General features: G+C 28.7%; 3 protein-coding genes across 4 annotated transcripts; 2 read left to right on the top strand and 1 right to left on the bottom strand.

Moving 5' to 3' along the window:
* The first annotated feature begins 1,273 nt into the window (after window positions 1-1,273).
* On the top strand, window positions 1,274-10,275 carry LOC113792945 (fasciclin-1-like). Of its 2 annotated transcripts, none has more exons than XM_075825231.1 (8): window positions 1,274-1,642; window positions 1,839-2,479; window positions 6,621-6,780; window positions 7,450-7,965; window positions 8,049-8,507; window positions 8,567-8,973; window positions 9,039-9,153; window positions 9,228-10,275. In XM_075825231.1, the coding sequence occupies exons 2-8, from the start codon at window positions 1,994-1,996 to the stop codon at window positions 9,449-9,451; spliced, it is 2,367 nt and encodes a 788-aa protein (XP_075681346.1). In that variant the 5' UTR covers window positions 1,274-1,642; window positions 1,839-1,993; the 3' UTR covers window positions 9,452-10,275. The 2 variants fall into 2 exon arrangements, with proteins under 2 accessions (XP_075681346.1, XP_027198709.1); XM_027342908.2 differs by having other exon boundaries at window positions 1,834-2,479.
* Window positions 10,276-10,297: 22 nt separating this feature from the next.
* Window positions 10,298-13,311, bottom strand: LOC113792919 (uncharacterized). The gene is made up of 2 exons (XM_027342882.2): window positions 11,975-13,311; window positions 10,298-11,908 (listed from the first exon to the last, which is right to left on the bottom strand). The coding sequence occupies exons 1-2, from the start codon at window positions 12,032-12,034 to the stop codon at window positions 10,439-10,441; spliced, it is 1,530 nt and encodes a 509-aa protein (XP_027198683.2). The 5' UTR covers window positions 12,035-13,311; the 3' UTR covers window positions 10,298-10,438.
* A 48-nt stretch (window positions 13,312-13,359) lies between these two features.
* Oat (Ornithine aminotransferase precursor) lies at window positions 13,360-15,234 on the top strand. Its single transcript, XM_027342910.2, has 2 exons — window positions 13,360-13,745; window positions 13,871-15,234. Exons 1-2 carry the CDS (start codon window positions 13,550-13,552, stop codon window positions 14,998-15,000), a joined length of 1,326 nt encoding a protein of 441 aa, XP_027198711.2. The 5' UTR covers window positions 13,360-13,549; the 3' UTR covers window positions 15,001-15,234.
* Window positions 15,235-16,035: the final 801 nt, after the last annotated feature.

The raw sequence follows: 16,035 nt of genomic DNA, 5'->3' as shown, positions 1-16,035 counted from the left end.
ATTAAAAAAAAATCGTTTCATTATCAAAAACGAGATGGCGCATTGTGTGGTTGATTGATGGATGAAGAAATTCGAACGCAGCACCGAACAAAACACACCCTCCCTCCTCATAAATACCAAAACGATAAAGGCGGGAAACACTTGTAATTTTTTTGTTTTTATAATGGCGGTGTTTTTTGTTGTAATAAAACTTAGACATGCGTAGTTGATGATAATGATGATGATTAATTCAAAAAAATTCATTTTATTGCAAGAAAACAAAAAAAATACCTTGATTGTGCAACAAGAATCGCGTGTGTTTTATCCCCCCCACCCCACTTTTTTTTCCCAGAAAAAAAAGGTTGGGTATAGGTGTGCTAGTAGCACATACACACCTTGATTGTCTTGTTCGTTATCAAGAGAAATTCTTATTTCTTGAAATTGTTTTCGTCGACAAAGACAGGTTTCTTTTCGGGAGGAGGGGGAAAAGCATCAAATGAATGGTCAATCTTCGACATTCAATGTGTGTGTTTTTGATCAGTTTTCGTTTTTTTTATTTTACTTTTTTCAATGACAATTCTGATGTTGATTAGGTTTTTCTGTTTGTTTTTTTCAATTTATTCATAGAATTTATCAATGAGTTCATTTGCATATCTCTAGTTTGTTGTTTGTTTAATGAATGGCAGGAAGAAAAACAAACAAACAAGTTTTTTTATTTGAATTTTGCAAATAGAAAATGTAAAAATCAAAGAAAAAAAATTCATGAATAATTCCCCAAACAAACCAAGAATATTCGTATCATCACTGTAGTTTCGAACGTTTGAAAGTGTTCGAAACAAACATACACACACTCCCGTCCGTGTGTCTGAACCAAAAGTTCCAAAAAAACTTTCCAATTCAAACAACGTGGTGAGGAAGAGGGCCGGTTTTTTTTTGGTTCTTCAAAAAAAAAAAAATCGACGGTTGTCATATTCCACAGGATGGTATTACCACTACTACCACCACCGTTGAAAGATGATAATTGGTCAATCGATGATTTTTTGTGGTAGTAGTTTATCGGTGTGTGTATTCGGCGATGGTCGTGGCTAATGATATTTTCCAGCACCGCCAATGAGAGATAGAGAGTAACCAGAGATAGAATTTCAGTGCGGCAAACAGAAATCGGCCATAGTTTTTTTTATTTTTTTTCATTGTGATCCATTGGGGTAGTGGTCTTGTCTTGTCTTCGACGATCATCATCCAATTTGGATAACGAATTTTAATTTTATTTTTTTTTCATTTTTTTCTTGCTTTTCTGATGATTTAAAGTCGCCTTTTTGTTTGCCTGTTGTGTGTTTCGAATGATAACTTTTTTTTTTGTTTTAAAACGATTTTTTTTTGTTCTCATTTTTAATTGTTTTTTTTTTGTTCAACCGATTTCCGAAAAGTGAAATTTTTTTTTCTGAATTCGAATCGTTCGAAACATTTTTTTGAGTTTTTGAGTTTCTCGGGTTCCTCATCTCCTACTGTTGCTTTTGCTGCTACTACCGTTCCTGGAACCTAGAATCTTGTTGATGTTGATGTTGTTGTCAATCATAATCGACTCTAATCAATCAATCAATCAATCAATTTTGATTTGATTCGATTTTTTCCAATTAATATCGTACCGGAAATTGAATTTCGGGTAAGTTTTGTTTTTCTATCCATGGATTTTGTTTTCACCCGTTTAATCATTGAAAATTAAATTGTTTTGTTTTGTTCCATTTTTTTCCTGTTTTCGGTTCCCGAAATGTTCGAATGATTTCATCTCATATTTCATCATCAAAATGATTAAACTTGGGCAACAACTATTATTTGTTTGTTTTCATCATCAAGTGAAGTGTGCTGTTGTTTTTGTTTTTGTTGTCATCCAAAATTGTAATGTCAATTGCTATTAGCTAAAACAAAACAAAAACAAACGACGACGATCAAAACAAGAAGATCTGAAAACTATTTTTCAACGACAAATATTCATCCATTCAATTGAATATAGAAAATGATTGAAAACAACGACAATAATAATAAACGGGAAAGAATACGAAACAATCCCATGATGATCATTTCCAATGATCATTGTAAAAATAATATTTCCAATCAACTATTTCATCATCATCACCATGATGAGCAACAACAAATGAATCAACAATATTCAAATGATTATAGCATCAATAATTTCATTAACAACAACAACCATAATAATAATAATAATGATGATAATTTAAAAAATAATTATAAATATCAACAACAACAACATCGAAATGAACGTTTGAAACGTTGTCGTCGTAGTCGTTTTAATTCAACTTTGGCCTTACCAAATTTCATCAATAATAATAATAATTATAAAATGAATAGCTTATTATCAATATTATCAATATTATTATTTATATTGATTGATATTAATATTAATATTGTTGGTATACAAGCATCAATACAACAACGTAATGCATTACAAGTGATCTCAGAAAATCCGGAATTATCAATGGTATGTTTTGTAATTTGTTTTTTTTATTTCAAAATTACTTGGAAAATCTAAAAAGAAAAAATCTTTCGATTATATAATGATTTCATGGTTTTTATCTCTGTTTTAATAGGATTGGATAGGATTTATTTGATTTTTGTTAACTCTAAAAATAGCTGATTAGTTTCACTATATTGAATTCAATCGTTACTAATTAGCATTTGAATCTGATTGATGGGAAAGAAAAATATTTTTATTTTTGAAAAATTTTGATTAGTTTTAGGTCATCCAGACATATCGACAGATGTTCATTATCGATCGATTGATTGGTTTTGATTTTGATTGCATGAATCAATTTCTCTTCTCTCTCTCCCTTTTTTTCGATATGATATGAAATATCGGTATCTATGGTTACGCGGAATCTAATAGAAATTTTTTTCTCTTTTCGGCTTTCCAAAATGTCAAACAAACAAACAAACAAATAAATTATATGGAAAAATTTCTATGTTTTGTTTTCTTTGAAAACTAATAATCTCTTCTTTTGTTTTGTTTTATAACACCCCAATTGGTGGTAAATATGATTTTTACCACGGATGTTTGTTAAATTGGTATAAATCTTTTCTCTGATTTACAAGGTTTTTAAATATTTATATTTCCGTTGTTGTTGTTTTGGTGATGATTAGTTTTGAAAAAATGAATGAATGAATCAATATTTTTCCAGAATATATATAGAGAGATAGAGAGAAAGTCAATGTTGTTCACCTGGGTGACACTTTCAATTTCAAATAATCGTTATGTGATTGTTTCTGTTTGTTTGTTTGTTATGTAATAGTTTTGTGTAGTATTTTGTACTGTGAATGAAAATTGATCATTTGGGTGTAGTCAGGGCTCTGTTTGTTTGTTTGTTTTCGTTTTGATTGTTTTTGAAATTTAATTTATCCGCTATATGAATGAATGAATGATAATAACATTGATTGATTGAATTTTGCTAATTTTTCCCCATCCAAATAGTTTTTTTTGATAGCATTGATGGTACAATGCACCTGATGAATTTGATGATGATGATGTGGTTTTTTTCTGGTTTCCAATTATGCATATGGTGTGTGTGTGTGATTGCAATTGGTTTTTTAAGCTTTTTTCATAAATATTCAATGAGAAAAATATCGTGATCAAATTGATAGTGTTTTTGATGCGGAGGTGTATTTAGATGGGTGAAAGATGTTTACGTTTTTATTACGTTTTTTCGTTTGAATGGAAAAGTTTTAATCAAATTTCAAACGGGTTGTATATTTTCAATAATAATGAGAAACAAAAAAAAACATTGCATATTCATTTCTGGATGATGATGATAGTAATTTATTCAAATATGAAATTGAATGCATGCACGGATTTTATTTGATTTGATTAATTAATTAATTATCGATTGATTGATTGATTGATTGATGTGTGTTTGTGTATTTGTGTTTGGCTATGAAATTGGTCAAATACAGATGATGATGACATTGAATGAATGTGAAATTTTATTTCTTTTTCTTTGAATAAAATAGGCAACATTTGGAATGAAATTTTTTTGAATTCACCATACAAAAAGACATTGAAAATTGATTATGATTAATATCCGGTTTTTATCAATTTTAATCAAATTGTTGGCTTGGTTTAGTTTAGTTTGGTTGATTGCTGTTGTATGTTTTTTAACGTTTCCGTTGCGTGTGCAAAAAAAAAAAATAGTAGTGAAACGCGTACTTGACAAACAGGATTTCAAACACTTTTATGCATGCATTCAAAGAATACACTTGAATTTTTCTTCTTCTTCTTCTTCCTAAATCTGACAAATGTCAGATCAATGAATAAACAGAAAACAAACGTCAAGAGAATCAAGAGCAAGAGTGAATTGAATTGAAAAATATCGATTTAGTAAATATTTGTTGTTGTTTTTTGATTTGAAATTTTTTTCCGGTTTGTATTGACAACAACAAACACCGCACCCGCCGGTCAAATTTTGATTTTATCTTTTTGGTCAAGTTTTTTTTTTGTAAAATAAAATATGATAATTGTCATTTTCGGAGGGGGAAAAATCAAATTGAATTTGATTTTTTGAAAATGATCGATAAAAATTCAAATTCTCTGGCTGTTTGTTTGTTTTATACAGCAAATAATGATGATGATGATGATTGGAGAAACTCAAGTGTATTGAGTTTACAAAACACATAGTATTTGTTTCTGGCTGTTTTGATATACGCATGTCATAGGTCATGGCCTTTTGTTTTTTTTTCTTCAAAACTTTATCATCTTTACAATCAGGAACCTGAGTTTTTCCTTTTTTTCATTTTCACACAAACAATTTTCATTCATTCATTCAATCAATCAATCAATCAGATTTTCAAATTCTATTTCTATCTTGTTTAGGTAAAAATAGTATTTTTGAATAATAACCAGATAATAAATCTGTCAGGTTTTTTTGTTGTCCTACGTTTTGATGATGATGATAGATTTCCATGACCTTATGATTATCATCAATGGATGATAATTGTGCAGGTTTTTGTGTGTGGCAATTCGTTTGTTTGTTTGTTTGTCTTGAATATTGGGTTGACTTTTTTTTCCTAAAAAAGAAATATGGATTCTTAGGATTGCATTGATGTTCTGTTCTGATGGTGATAACCTGATGACCATCACCACTACCATATTATCTATTAAATTGGGGTGGTAGAAGTTTAGACACCTCCGTAAAAAAAATGAAGACGACGAAGATGATAATGATTTAAGAAGAACAATTTAAAAAGAGTGAGAGAGAGAGAGAGAGGGAATAAAGTGAGCAATTATATATCAAGACAGCTAAAAAAATAATAATAATGTTAATCTAATGCGCTATTCTCTTATTCGGTTTTTTTTTGTTTTTGTTTTTGTTGATGAACATCCTCATCAGATTCATATAAGATTTGAAAGTTGAATATTTTGTGTGTGTGTATGTTGGTGGTGGTGTTTTAATAGTCGAAGAGAGATATACCAGAGAGAGGATATTTAACCATAATTATGGCTATAGCGAAGAAAAAATGCGAAAAGAAATAAAAACTTGAAAAAATAATAACCTTGTGTGTGAAAATAGTATGTAATTCCTATTCTTTCTTTCTACGGAAAACAGCCAAAAAAAATCGATATGATCGTTTATTTTTTTTGTCTGATTTGTTGGTCGGTTAGTTGAATGGTTGGATGGTTGAAACAATAATGGATGGATGGATGGATGATAATATTGAATTGAATTGAAATAAAGACATTGAATTGAATTGAATGAAAAAGGTCGTCGATCTATAACAACCAAAAATTCGTGTTTGATCATTATGAATGGAATTGATATATTATTTGATAGGAAATTTTTTATTTCCAGTGATCATCATCATTTCATGATGATCGTGAATATCAATTCAATGGATATTGAAAATCACATTGGTTGTTTTTCTGTTTGGAGGATTGATTTCATAATGATGTTTGCTGTTTGATGATGATAAGCAAAGAAATTAAAAAAAAAGAAGATATTATCATTGATGATGATGATGGTAACATTATATATCAGACAAATAAAAAATGATGATTATAATTATGATGATGATGATCATTATAATAATGGACAATCGTCGTAGCCAAAAGTTGTCAACAACAACAAAAATCGTCAGTTTTGATGATTATCATGATGATGATAATACCTTTTGAAAGGAAGTGTTTGGGTATCCATTCCATTTACCTATCATTCCATTATTATGTTTGGTTTTTTCTTTAATAACTACAGAAAGATGAATAGGAAAAAAAACTTGTTAAACCCTCCTCTATATATCCAATCATTTGCAAAAAGAAACTTTTGATTATTATTTTTTGAATGAATGAATGAAAATCCATTACAGAAAGAAAGATAATAATCAATTGTTTTGTTTGAAAAGATAATTACCATTATTATCAATGATAAATTGATTTTAATTGTTTTTTAAATGAAAATGTTTATTATTATTTGAAAGTTATATGCGTGTTACATGATTATTTCTAAAGAAAACTATTATTATAATCATAATTAAAAACAGATTAATAATTTGAAGCTGATTGATTGGTTTGATTTTGTTGTAAATTGACAATTAATTGATTACTAATGTTTTAATGTTTTTTCCTTTTTTATGTTTAGTTTAAACGAATGATTGAAAATGATTCAATTTTTCCATCAATGTTTAAATCATGGAAAGTAACAATATTTGTACCAAATGATCAGGCTATAAAATCATTTTTGGAACGTAATTCACAACAATCGGATGCATTCAATTCAGATCTATTAAAATATCATATTGGTAAGTTTGGTTTATATTGGCTAGATTTGTTTTTGTTGTTGAATAATTTATTGGAATCATTTTGGATGATTCATGCATAATGGCCAACACCCAAAATGATCTTAGTATAAATAATATACAGAATATGAACGTTAGACAAGCAAAAAAAGAAAGAATATAGAATCTATTTGAATGAATAATTTATTTCGAATGAAAATTTTTCGATTTGAAAATTTTTTTTTGTTTTGAAAATCGATAAAGATTCGGGAATATTTTTTTTTTTTTTTTGGTTAAACTATAGTGAAAGAAATCGATAAAACCCAGGTGTAATGACCCGATCATTTTTTTTTGTGAAAGAATTTTTTCTTTGTTATTTCTACGTTTGATTGTCATCAATGATGATGATGGTGGTGATGATATTTATGGTTGAATGATTTTTGACCGCCGCCGCCATCGTCTCTGTCATCAACATCATCATCATCATGATAAGACAATGATGTGGATAATTATTGTAGCATATCGATAAAGTTTTTTTTCTTAGCATTTTTGTGTAGAGGAGGATATCCGAAGTAAAATTTTAAAATTAGCAATTTTTTACGCATTCGTTAAAATGTTTTTTGACAATGAATAAGTGTTGACAGGTTATTTAATTGATTTTTTTTCGTTTTTTTTTTTGTTTTCACCATTTAGTATCAGCTTCAATTAAACGTAATTCATGGAATGAAGCATCACCGGCAAATGCTTTGAATGGACAATATCCACCACTTTTTCTAACAAATATTGATAATCCACTTAAACCGGATGAAAAATTATATTATGTTAATAATGCTCTTGTTTCGGAAGCATTTGAAGATTTGAAAGGTGAAGGTTCGAATGAAGATCAATCGGTTTATATTATTGATGAAGTACTTTCATCATTGAAACCAAATCGACAAACAGCACCAACTGCATTAGAATTGCTTAAAGAACCATCAATCTATGGATTAGATAGATTTGATATGTCATCATTTTTGAGAAAAATTCAGGAAAAACAATTGGAATCAATATTTTCAACACCGGGTACATTTTTTATTCCAACTAAAGTGGCTAGCCGTGGTACACCAGAATTTGATCAATATGTTATTCAATCTCATGTTGTTCCAGATAAATCATTATTTACACGAACAATGGGTGATCGTCGTACCTATAATACAATGGCTTTTGATGGTATGTTTAAAAATGTCAATAATGTGTTTTTTTTTGATTTATGATTTTTATTCTTTTCAAATATCTCCCCCCACACTAAATAGGAAATGTTGATGTTGAACTTTCATTCATTAACAAAACTGTACGATTTAACATTGAACAAATGTATTATATTCAAACAAATACAATAAAAAGTAATGCTATACATAAATCTGGTCGTGTATTAAGTCGAATGATAATGGCAAATATTCCTGTTAAAAATGGTGTTGTTCATATTATTGAAAAACCATTAATGTTAATGGATATTGCTATTAGAGATTTTCTTCGTGAACAAAATAAATTGAAACGTTTCTATAAATTATTGGAAAAACATCCAGATGTATTGAGCGATATTGATAAACATTCAAACAAAACTATATTGGCACCTGATGATAATGCATTTACTAATCTTATGGATAATCATCAAAATTTTGCCGGTACTGGTGAAGAATCGGATGAAATGAAAAAATTGCTTTTAAATCATGTTGTATATCATCAAGTGTCATCTAGTGATCTTAAAAAAAGTAAGCTGTTTTTTAATTTTGTAATCTTATTGTGATTTTAATATATCGATTTTTTGTAGGTGGTGGATTCGCTAATTATACATCGGCCAATGATGTTCCTGTTATTTTCCGTTTAGTTGGAATGGAACATAACACAAGATTGACAGTTGAAAGTGGTGGAGTGAATGCAACATCATCGTTATCCGATTTAGGTGCATCCGATGGTATATTACATATTATTGATCGTGTTCTTGGAATGCCATTCAAAACAATTTACGAAAAATTAATCGATAATCCAATGTTGAATGAAACATTCCAAATTGGATCACAAGGCGGTACACAGAATTGGAATTCCAAATTAATGGATAAAAATAAACGTTATACATTTTTTGCTCCATCGAATACTGCCTGGATGGAATTTGAAAAAGCAAATCCATCTGAATTTAAACAACTTGACCAGGGCCTTTATCCAGCCATTTCACGAGCTGTATGTATAAAAATAATCTAATAGAAAAAATTGATTTATGATTTTTTTTTAATTATTTGAAACAGATTTTAGATCGCCATATTTCAGCTAAAGGTCAATATAATAAAAAAGATTTGGAACAAACAATCAAAAAAGTTGAAACTGTTCAAGGTGAACTAATTATTTCACCTGATCCTACAAGTAAGTTTTCCTATTATATTATGCTTGATACATATTGTAATTGGAAAATTTTTTTTTCAAAAACAATTATTTAGCACGCGATATTTATATCGAATGGGAAGGACAACGGGCCAAAATAATTAGTTCGGATATTAACGGATTAAACGGTGTCATTCACATTATTGACAAAGTATTGGCAAAAAGACGTGATTTTCAAGTCAATGCTGCCATCAGTAGCTATTCATATTGCTGCCATGTTTTACTTTACATTATTATGGGCCTTGTTACCATTATGTTCAACCGAATTAGTTTGTTTTAAACAAACGGAATGGGAAAAGGAAAAAAAAGAAAACAACAAAAAGGATAAATGCAACAAGACATTTATATTTGAAAATTTAACCCATTCCATTTTTTTTATTTAAAACCATTTTTGTTTATTGAACCAAAAAAAAAAAAATATCTTTCTTAATAATCTTGACAATTAACACACATTCACATACACACACATTCTATAGCCGAATATATATCAAATTCATTATCATAACCGACAAATTTTTATTTGAAAACAAATCCAAAAACGAAAATCCATCTTTAATAGAATGGGCTGAATATTTTTTTTGTTTCTTCTGTTTTTTTTCTCTCACTCTCATTGAAATTGCCTGTTTAAACAAAAAACATAATTATATTTTCATTTTTGATCATTGTTTTTTTCTTTACAAATTTCATTCGAAGTTGTGTATAGGATTTTGCTTATATCATCTTTTTTTTCTTCTTCTTTTCGTTCTTGTATCAACTGTTTCTTTCTTTCTTTTTTTCTTGCCTTTTCATCAACGACACACACACACAGTAGCTTTTTTATAATAACCATCACATTTTCTGCACACTTTACACTTAAACAAACAACACACACAAACACATTAACTAAACCTGAGGCATTTAATCTTTACATTTTCTTTCGTTTTTCTAAACATTGTAATTCAGTTTTTTTACCCCCAAAAAACAAATTGTGAGATGTGTAATTTTCATAATTTTACAATCAATCATTAATTAATCGATAATTTTCTTTTTCTTTTTCTACGGCTACCATACATTTGACAATAATGATGAGAAAACAAAATAAATAAACTTTTCATTCACTCATTATCATTTTGATAAGATAAAAAAATCAGATGCAAAACAAAAAAAAAACTTTTACTTTTTTTTTCCATGTATTTAAAATATATAATGATCATCATCATCAACATAACAATTAATTGATAAATAAATTAAATAAAAAATTTTTTTTTTTTTTTGAATAAAATCTGGGTCATCTTAATTTGGGTAATTTTTTTACCAAATCTAAATCGATTAGACGATCTCTTGGCGGTGGCGGTGGTAGATGATTATCTGTTTCCATATTAGCTTTAGCATCATGATAATTTTCTTCATCATCATCATCATTATCATTATCATTATTGGCAATATTTTCAATCAAATTCGATTGAATAATAGGCTTATAACGATGATGTTTAGGATTATTATTCGTTTTCTTTTTCGTTTCAATATGTAGACCATATTTATCCATATAATTACGTGTTGCAATTGAACTATTATGATCGGATAAAGCATAACGATCATAATTGGTTTGAAATTTTTGATAATTTATCTTTGGTGATGATGGTTGTTGTTGTTTTTGTTGTTGTTTATTTTTCGTCATTTGTACTTTTTTCATTGCTGATCCACCAGTAGTCATTCGTATTGATTCTAAAATTATTTGATCATTAGTCTTCTTAGTTGGATAATGATTATCAATTTTGTTCAAATCATTTTCCCCATCATCATAATTATCATTATCATTATCATCCATACAATATTTTGATGCTAATCGTTGAATATAAATAGATTGCTCTGTTCGTAATAATTGTCGTGGATGTCTTGGTTTTGACAAAGGTGTACTTGTTGAAACAGATCCATTTCGAACTAAAATCGAATTAACTTCCGATAATATTGTTGTATAGAATTCATTTTCATTTTCAGGTGGATCATTAAGTATCTGTTGTAGTTTGTTTGATTTTATTGGACTTTGAAGAAATTGTTTTACTTTAGTTTGTTGTTGATTACGTTTTAATCGTATACTATCATGTAGATCTTTTCGTACTTTTTCAATACTTGAATCAAGATAACTTTGTGTTGATGATGAATTTATTGATGAGGATGAACATGGTGATTCTTCGGATGAAAGTGATTTTTTCTTCATACAATTATGATGATTTGATTTTTGTTGTATTGTTGTTGTACATATGGATTGTTCAATTTGTTGTTTGATTGTTGATGATTGCTGTAATCGTATTAATTGATCGATTTTTTTATTTATTAAATCTAATCTTTCATCTTGTTTCCGAATACATTCGAATAATTGTTTAGGCGTTGTTGATATTAGACAATTATTTTCCAAATCGTTGTCTGATGTTGATCGATTCGAATCATTCGATTTTTCATGTAATTTTGTCAATTGATTTCGAATATCGTTCTGCATTCTTTGCAATTGATTTTGAAGATTATGATCACAACGCTTATTCGTCGCTGATTTTTTCATTTCAACATCATCATTATTCAAATCAATCAGTTTAATATCTTCGATTAATGAATCTTCAGGATCAATTTGATCACCAGTTATGATACCAAATTTTCTTCTGAATTGTTTTATAGTATCTATATTTGGATGAATTGTTGTTGTTAGATGATTTTTATTCAAATCAATTGAATCATCTTGTATCCATGGTTGTATTGGAACAATCTACGAATTATAAAAAAATCAATTTGAAAAATCAGTAATTAACTTGAAAACAATCAAATCACTCACTCTTGGTGGTTCCGGTATCGGTATAGTAGCTGAATGATATTTACAAAATCTATCTGTCATTTTTTTTTTATTTTGGGAAATTATCAACAAAAAAAATATGTCAACAAATATCACATGCACACATATAAAATAATCTTTGGTTACAAAAAAAAACAAAGTGAAAGTTCAATCACGAGACACAAACACAAAACACACACACATAGCTCATCTGTTGCTAAAATAGCCAATCATTTTTGGCGCCTTATTCCATTGGCCATCAATGGCAAAAGGAAAAAAAAATTTCCCAACGGTCATATAAAGAAGGCGGGGCTAATTTTTTTTTTTTGAATAATCGATATGAACGCCATCTATTCGATGTTCAATGTAACAATCGATAGTTTTTTTTTGTTTTAAAAATCAAAAATCAAAATCAAATCAAACAGAGATTCATTGATCGTATCGATCGATTGATAAGTTATTATAAAATTATTGACTTTTTTTATTGATTGATTTGCATTTTGAAATTGAAATTGATGAGGATAAGAGAACAAAGCAAAAGCATTGAATAAATTTTTTTTGGTTGATTACAATTTCATTTTACCATTTGAACTATGGATATTTTTTTTGAAAATTCTTTGGTTTCCAATAAATACCAACAAACAAACGCTGTTGTTGTTGTTATTCCAAACTTTGCTCCTGTATGCTTTTTTTGGTCTCGGTTTCGGTATTGCTACTTTTGTTTTCTGTCACTTGTGAATGTTTGGTCCGAAATCAAAATCCAAAAATCAAAATCAAAAATCAGAAAAAAATGATTTTTTTTTTTTTTTTGGATTGCAACAAATCGAACCTGAAAACAAACTTTGAGACTTTAACATTAAGAATTCAATTGGAAAATGTATTTTTCAATCGATAAAAAAAGAAAAAAGAAAAGAAAGTTGTCACCAAAAACTTGTTCATCAGGTTTTTTGTTCATACGCTTTTTCCATCGCCAATCAACGATGAATGTGTCACCACAAAAACAAAAAATTCCTTAAATTTTAATGATAATGATTATCGTTGTATGATTACGACAACAAATTTACCGAAAACAAGAATTTTTTTCGGAAAAAAAAATCGGGATAAAAAATCAATTATCAATAGGAAAATGATCAGATTGTCGTCGTAGTCGATTCGAAATCGAATGCCAAAAAAAATAAAACATTCGAAAAGAATTTGTCGATAAGACAAACACACGCACAGGCATACATCACCACCATAAATATTTTCACATGATAAATATTGATGATAAGACCAGTTGGGTGCGATATATATTCAAGATTTGATAATTTTAACACTACCAAGGCCAGGAAAAAAATGAAAAAAACATATATAAAGTATAAATAGAAACGTTGATTTGGTTAATGACAAACATCATCATCATCAATTTTTTTTTCATTATCATTTTACATTTACATCCGAACAACAAACAAAAATCGTTAAAAAGTTTTTTCCTTTTAACCTAAATCTTTTTCGAAAAAAAGTTTCTGTTTTGATCATTCTAATTCTTACCTTTTTTTATAAAACATTGTAACAAAAAAGTTATTATTATCGTCAAAGATGTTGTCAACAAGTAAATTATGTTTAAGAAAAATTTATAATTCATCAACAATACGATTGATTCAATCGGCAACAAAACAACAGCCATTAAATAATCAACCATTAACAAAAACAACAGCCGAAATAATTGAACGTGAAGAAAAATATGGTGCACATAATTATCATCCATTACCGGTAGCATTATCACGTGGTAAAGGTATGTTTTGTTTTGTTTATTGATGATAAAATCGATAGGAAAAAATAGATATTTGTTTGCCAATTGATTTCTTATCTCGTTATTGAATATCGATTTTTTCATTTTGTTTTTCTGATTTCTTATAGGTTGCAATGTTTGGGATGTTGAAGGAAAACGATATTATGATTTTTTATCAGCTTATTCGGCTGTCAATCAAGGTCATTGTCATCCAAGAATTATTGAAACATTAAATCAACAATCACAAATATTAACATTAACATCAAGGGCATTTTTCAATGATGTTCTTGGTGAATTTGTTGAATATATAACAAAATTACTTAATTATCAAAGATTTTTACCAATGAATACTGGTGTTGAAGCATGTGATTCGGCTGTAAAATTAGCACGTCGTTGGGCATATGATGTTAAAGGAATACCATATTATAAGGCTAAAGTTGTATTTGCACAGGATAATTTTTGGGGAAGAAGTTTGGCAGCTATTTCAGCATCAACTGATCCAAGTTCTTATAAAGGTTTTGGTCCATTTATGCCTGGTTTCGATATAATACCATATAATGATTTGGATGCATTGGAAAGAAAATTAGCTGATGAAAGTGATCAAATTGCAGCATATATGTGTGAACCAATACAAGGTGAAGCTGGTGTTGTTGTACCTGATGATGGTTATTTAAAAGGTGTTCGTGAATTATGTACAAAATATAATGTTTTATGGATTGCTGATGAAGTACAAACTGGTATTGGTCGTACTGGTCGAATGTTATGCGTTGATCATGAAAATGTACGTCCAGATTTGATTTGTTTAGGTAAAGCTATATCTGGTGGTGTTTATCCTGTATCCGGTGTTGTTGCTAATGATGAAATTATGTTAACAATTAAACCGGGTGAACATGGTTCAACATATGGTGGTAATCCATTAGGTATGAAAGTTGCATTAACAGCAATGAAAGTTATTGTTGAAGAAAAATTATCCGAAAATGCTGAAAAAATGGGACAATTATTTCGAAAATTATTAAATGAACGTTTACCAAAAGATGTTGCTATCGGTATACGTGGAAAAGGTTTATTAAATGCTGTTATTATACGTAATGATTATGATGCATGGAAAATGTGTTTAGAAATGCGTGATCGTGGCTTATTAGCTAAACCAACACATGGTGATAAAATACGTTTTGCACCACCATTAATAATCAATGAAAATGAATTAAATGAATGTGTTGATATTATTGTCGATACAATGGAATCAATGAAAAAATGATAAAAAACGATAACGATAACCAATAACATTCGATTTGAATCAATAAATTTTATTTATTTTGATGATGATGATGGTGGTGGCGGGACTGATGGTGAGCAACCAAAAAATGATTAATTTCGATGACAAATTTTCTTCTTTACATTTTTTCTTCTTTCGGTATTCTTTTTTTTCGATTTTAATATAAATTACCATTATTAAACGATGATTATCATTAAAAAAAATTACAAATTTTTTTATCTTCGTCGTTTTTATTACTTCGAATGCAGTTGAACAACAGTAAAAACATTCGAATCAAGTCTTGTCACGTTTTATTTGAACAGTCTCTTTGTTTGTTGAAAATACGATATTTCCTTTTTTTTCATAAATAATATTTACATTTCGAATGTTTTGACGTTCGAAAATATCATTCTACTCACGTATCGATGATTTGTTTGTTTTGTTTGGTTTGGTTTGTTCAATTGTTTTGCTCTACATTTTTGGATTTTCTTCAAAAAAAAAACATTTTTTTCCCCGTTGGAATGCATAAACACAGTGTGAATAGTGAAATGTGATGCAAAACCGAATAAAAGATACAAAAAAAAATGATAATTCAGGGTGCAACCGAAAATGTTTTTCTTCTTTTTTTTTGTTGAAGATAATTCATAATTTGTCACCAAAAGGCGAGAAAAAAAGTGTCACATACATACATTTTCAAAGTGACATTACTTATGTCGTCGTCGTTGGTCATCTTATCCAGGAAAAAATTTGATCGAATTCTTTCATCATCATCATCATCATCATCAACCAACCTGATGATAATCAAAGAAAATAATTTGTTAAAGGGGGAGAGAAGATTTGGGCGTTGAAATAAACATCATTGACACCATTCATTCATTTGTTCGGTGAAGATAATGATCGCCCTGATTGATTGAAAAATTTTTTTTTTCTCATTTCATTCATCATTGCTTTTGGGCAATCGATCATTTCGATCATCATCATCATCATAACAATTCGATCGAATTTTGATGGCCAAGTTTTATTTTTATTTTCAGTAAA

This window comes from Dermatophagoides pteronyssinus, unplaced genomic scaffold (genome assembly GCF_027571235.1).
Source record: "Dermatophagoides pteronyssinus isolate colony J.1.1.1.1 unplaced genomic scaffold, Derpt_VIB-CSIC_2022.12 sq0003, whole genome shotgun sequence".
NCBI lineage: Eukaryota > Metazoa > Arthropoda > Arachnida > Sarcoptiformes > Pyroglyphidae > Dermatophagoides > Dermatophagoides pteronyssinus.
Note: the sequence above shows the minus strand (reverse complement) of the source record. Positions and strands in the feature narration are given on the sequence as shown.

Excerpts from the sequence above, each read along its gene's own strand:
- LOC113792945 (XM_075825231.1), top strand. The coding sequence starts at position 1,994 with ATGATTGAAAACAACGACAATAATAATAAACGGGAAAGAATACGAAAC. Across the intron at positions 6,781-7,449 it reads TCTATTAAAATATCATATTG|TATCAGCTTCAATTAAACGT; the intron begins GTAAGTTTGGTT and ends TTCACCATTTAG. Across the intron at positions 9,154-9,227 it reads TATTTCACCTGATCCTACAA|CACGCGATATTTATATCGAA; the intron begins GTAAGTTTTCCT and ends ACAATTATTTAG.
- LOC113792919 (XM_027342882.2), bottom strand. The coding sequence starts at position 12,034 with ATGACAGATAGATTTTGTAAATATCATTCAGCTACTATACCGATACCG. Across the intron at positions 11,909-11,974 it reads CGATACCGGAACCACCAAGA|ATTGTTCCAATACAACCATG; the intron begins GTGAGTGATTTG and ends TATAATTCGTAG.
- Oat (XM_027342910.2), top strand. The coding sequence starts at position 13,550 with ATGTTGTCAACAAGTAAATTATGTTTAAGAAAAATTTATAATTCATCA. Across the intron at positions 13,746-13,870 it reads AGCATTATCACGTGGTAAAG|GTTGCAATGTTTGGGATGTT; the intron begins GTATGTTTTGTT and ends GATTTCTTATAG.